At 44.2% G+C, this 4,160-nt stretch overlaps 1 protein-coding gene across 1 annotated transcript; it reads right to left on the bottom strand.

Moving 5' to 3' along the window:
- Nucleotides 1-425: 425 nt before the first annotated feature.
- Nucleotides 426-2,234, bottom strand: LOC104942004 (EH domain-binding protein 1). Its single transcript, XM_010767188.1, has 2 exons — nucleotides 1,687-2,234; nucleotides 426-1,447 (listed from the first exon to the last, which is right to left on the bottom strand). The coding sequence occupies exons 1-2, from the start codon at nucleotides 1,833-1,835 to the stop codon at nucleotides 1,357-1,359; spliced, it is 240 nt and encodes a 79-aa protein (XP_010765490.1). The 5' UTR covers nucleotides 1,836-2,234; the 3' UTR covers nucleotides 426-1,356.
- Nucleotides 2,235-4,160: the final 1,926 nt, after the last annotated feature.

The raw sequence follows: 4,160 nt of genomic DNA on the forward strand, positions 1-4,160 counted from the left end.
GATCTGCTCGGTACAAAGTGATTCCTCTAATCTTCCTCGGAGGAACTTGCTCAGCACCGACCTCAAACAAAAACCCAAACGCCAATTTTAATTTATAAACACGCACAGGTCGCAGGGGAATTGAACAGAGCAGAATAATAAGCACGCAGCTCGCTGGAGGAGGCAGTGAGGGCCACTTCAGTGCGTGCATTTCAATACGTTTTTGGGAAGAACGAGGAAAAATCAGGAGTATATTTGGATTATGTGGAGGTAAAAAGGAAAAGTGAGTTTTAGAAGTGTGTGAGCAATTTTACAATAAGAAAACAGTCGTTAAATCCCCCAAAAAGTGTTACAAATATTAACAAAACAATTATCAAACGGTGTCCAAATGCTTGTAACTTTAAAAAACCTGCAGGAATAAATGCACCACACACGTCTGTGGAGTATGAAATCATAAGGACTTTATTATTGAAGACTTGGGTTATGACACTGGAATAAATAAACAGATAACAGTTGGACACGTGCACCAGATGGAGCTCTAAGTGATGCACGTGGAGCATATCTCTCTTCTTCAGAATACAATAAATACAAACCAAAAAAAAGTTGTTGATCAAAATGCACATGAAACGTGATGGTAGATCCACTTACAAGCAGCTCACAATGACAAAACGGCAATAAATAATATATATCTTTTTTTGTTTATGCCTGCATGAATCCAGACGAAACGTGTCGGATGCTATTGGTCAGAGCGGTGATGAAAAATATACAACATGATATTTTTTTTATTTTTATTTTTTAAACATGATCTCTCTTTTGGTAAACTGCTTTCAAGCCAAGACAATAAAAATAAAAGCAATAGGAAAGTTAATGCATGATTTCTGAAGATATTTTACAAGTAAAAACTCTAAAATGAAATGATAAAAAGATACAGTCAAGTAATGAAGTAGCTTGAAAAAGACTGATATTTTTTTTTTCCTTTTTAAAAGTCCAACACGTTGAAAACAAAAGATAATTCCCCACGTGAAACCCTGTTGTGCTGTACCTCAAACTGCTCCACATTCAAGGCTGTGCTTGAACATGCGAATACACAGGGCTCCTCTCACATATGTTACAAACAAGTACCTCTCGGTAAAGAAAAGGAGAATCAAAAGGAAAAACGTGGTGTATATATATATATAAGTGGGAGTCAGTATAAAGTTGGTGCAAAGGCATCGCAGGGTCGCTCTCTGCGAATAACAAAACAACAACCACGTCCAATAACTGATAGAAATATCTAGGAAAGCCACTATCCAATAATATTATTATTCATCATTATAATCACGATACATTTCTTTTATCGGCTACATTTATCGGTTGTGTTTCTTTCAGAAAGGACAATCATTGAAGCACACACTTCTCCTCTTTCTTGGCCATCTTTCCTTTGTTCTGCTCCAGCGTTCTCTCCAGGTGCTCGTCCTCCTCCTCGGCCCTGCGGAGGGCAAAGGTCAAAAGGTTAGATGTGGGGCGTAGGGGAATCGGGGAGGAGGAGCAGGTGGATTGCACACACACACAAATATAGACACACTGGACCCCGCCCATACAGGTGTGCTATCCTTCCGCACCGTGTTTTCACTTCGTCAATGCTCTCCAGGACACTCGCCAAAGAAAGTTGGATATTCGTATTTTAGACTGTTCTGTGTGCAGTGCTGAGGATTGTGGGTAACTTACTGTTTCTCCTGGGCGTCCAGGTCCCGCACCAGCGCGTCCCGTTTGTTGACCAGGATGACCAGCTCGTCCAGCAGCAGCTGCTCTCGCCTCTTCTGCGCCTCCGTCTTCTGCCAGTCTGCAACAACACCAGAGAACACTCCTTCAGACATGGATGACGTGAGGTTTGGGACGGATGCTTCCGGACACTTTGAGATGAACGTGAAACATCTGCTTCACGTGTTTCAGCTATTCATCAAAACTCTGAAGGACTACACTCAGAACGTCCATCTTCCTATTGGACTGTGTGGAGATGACCAGCTCCATGTAAACACACTCCATCAGGTTGTGTGTGTGTGTGTGTGTGTGTGTGTGTGTGTGTGTGTGTGTGTGTGTGTGTGTGTGTGTGTGTGTGTGTGTGTGTGTGTGTGTGTGTGCACAGTTACGACATGTTGACCCGAGCAAACACACTTGAAGGATATTGTCATGTTAATCTGCCGCATGGTGAACACACAGATATATGAAGAGTCCCTCAGGAACATGCTGCTTGTATTAAGTCTTGATAATAATTCAATCCAGTGATATCCTTTCAAACATTTGTATTTATTCAAAAGTTTTGGGTCTATTCTTTTACTTATCTAGTGAAATGATCTCTGATAAAGATTGAGTGAAAATTCAGTTTCGGGTTTTGCTAATTCTAAATTGTTTCTTTGAGTCTTCAGAAATCTTCCAGAGAAACATGTAAATAAATACGCCCAGTCTGTTCCTCTGAACAAACAAACAAACAAACAAACAAACAAACAAACAAACAGGTGAGCCCCCTGACTCGGTTCTCCAGGACAGGAAGGGGCCCCACAGGGTGCAGGTGGGACCCCGATCCAAATCCCTCAGCCTCTCCCTGGAGGGGGGGGGGGAGGCCCACAGGAGAGCTCTCTCTCCCCCGGGGCTCAAATATCCGCCTGGCGCCCTTGGCTCCACATTCACCGGGGCAGCACCCCCCCCCGCCCCCCTCACCCCAAAACTCACCCCTACCACTGATCAGAGCTTAAAGAATGAAACGATTTAAACAACAACATTTACACAAATTAAAGGCAACAAAATGCATCATTTTAAATCAATCCGAGTCACGTTCAGACTCAGAGACATCTCCAACAGCTGAAGGAGAGCTCCTCCTCAGCGTGAGAACGTCGCCCCTCAACATCCCCTCTTTCCTTTTATGCTAAAAAAAGGAAAAAGCAATCCTCTCCATCCCAGAGAGAAATCAAACAGCCGAAACGTGCGAGGCTTCCCCCCTCTATCAATATTTAACCAGCTATTGATTCCAGAATAAAAGGAGAGTTGTAAAATGTCACTCCCAAAATAAGTGTGGCTTTATTAAAAATAAATATCCCCCCCTCTCATTGAGTCAAATTGCAGCAGTCAGACTGTGCGTGTGTGTGTGTGTGTGTGTGTGTGTGTGTGTGTGTGTGAGTCACGCTGGGTGCAGTGTGTTTGTCCTGAAAGGTCTGCTCTCTCTTCATTGGCCGCTCGTCTCTTTGAAGTCGAAGTCGACCACAGAGCGAAATGAACACAGTCCCAATATTTGTCTCTCTGCACTCCTTTCTCTCTCTTTCCCTCCTTTGGTCTTTTCTCTTTTCTCAAGAAAGCAAATGTACTCTCTCCCTCTTTGTGGGGGAGTCGACAAATACTCCATAATAACTGCCAAATATGTACTGCCAGGATCTGAAGAGTGCTTCCTTTTCTTTGAAGTCACTTTGAAATGAAATCAAATTGTGTCAAAGAGAAGCTAACGAGTCATCATTGTGAGACAGGAATGTGTGTGTATCCATATCCGCCATAACTGCACACACTTTCCCACAATCCTCTCTTTCTGCTAGCCCGGCCCACAAGAGGAGGGTTACAAAAAAAAAAAACGTCCCACAAAAACACCAAGAGAGAGGTATGTAAAAAAAGTATTTCCTCTTAATCCGGCCCTCCTTCTCCTTCAGAGCACATCTCAGCCAGAAAGCCAAAGTCCCGGTCGAAGGGTGTGTGTGTGTGTGTGTGTGTGTGTGTGTGTGTGTGTGTGTGTGTGTGTGTGTGTGTGTGTGTGTGAAGGGTGTGTGTGCGTCTGTGTGTGTGGCGAAGGGTGTGTGTGTGTGTGTGTGTGTGTGTGTGTGTGTGTGTGTGTGTGTGTGTGTGTGTGTGTGTGTGTGTGTGTGTGTGTGTGTGTGTGTGTGTGTGAGTGAGTGAGTGAGTGAGTGAGTGAGTGTGAGTGTGTGTGTGTGTGTGTGTGTGTGTGTGTGTGTGTGTGTGTGTGTGTGTGTGTGTGTGGAGGGGTTTATAGGGGGGCAAGCACTCTGCTGTCAATCACATGTCTCAGAGTCCCGCCCCCCTCATTAGGAAGGTAAACAATAAGGAGAGCCGATGAGAGACGTGACCAGGCAACACAGAGCAGGGCATGCTGGGTAACCAGACACCCAGGAACAAACAAAACACCCTGCAGCCACTCAGAGAGA

Source organism: Notothenia coriiceps, unplaced genomic scaffold, assembly GCF_000735185.1.
Source record: "Notothenia coriiceps isolate Sejong01 unplaced genomic scaffold, NC01 NC01_scaffold00004099, whole genome shotgun sequence".
Classification (NCBI taxonomy): Eukaryota; Metazoa; Chordata; class Actinopteri; order Perciformes; family Nototheniidae; genus Notothenia; species Notothenia coriiceps.

Excerpts from the sequence above, each read along its gene's own strand:
- LOC104942004 (XM_010767188.1), bottom strand. The coding sequence starts at position 1,835 with ATGTCTGAAGGAGTGTTCTCTGGTGTTGTTGCAGACTGGCAGAAGACG. Across the intron at positions 1,448-1,686 it reads CTGGACGCCCAGGAGAAACA|GGCCGAGGAGGAGGACGAGC; the intron begins GTAAGTTACCCA and ends TGCCCTCCGCAG.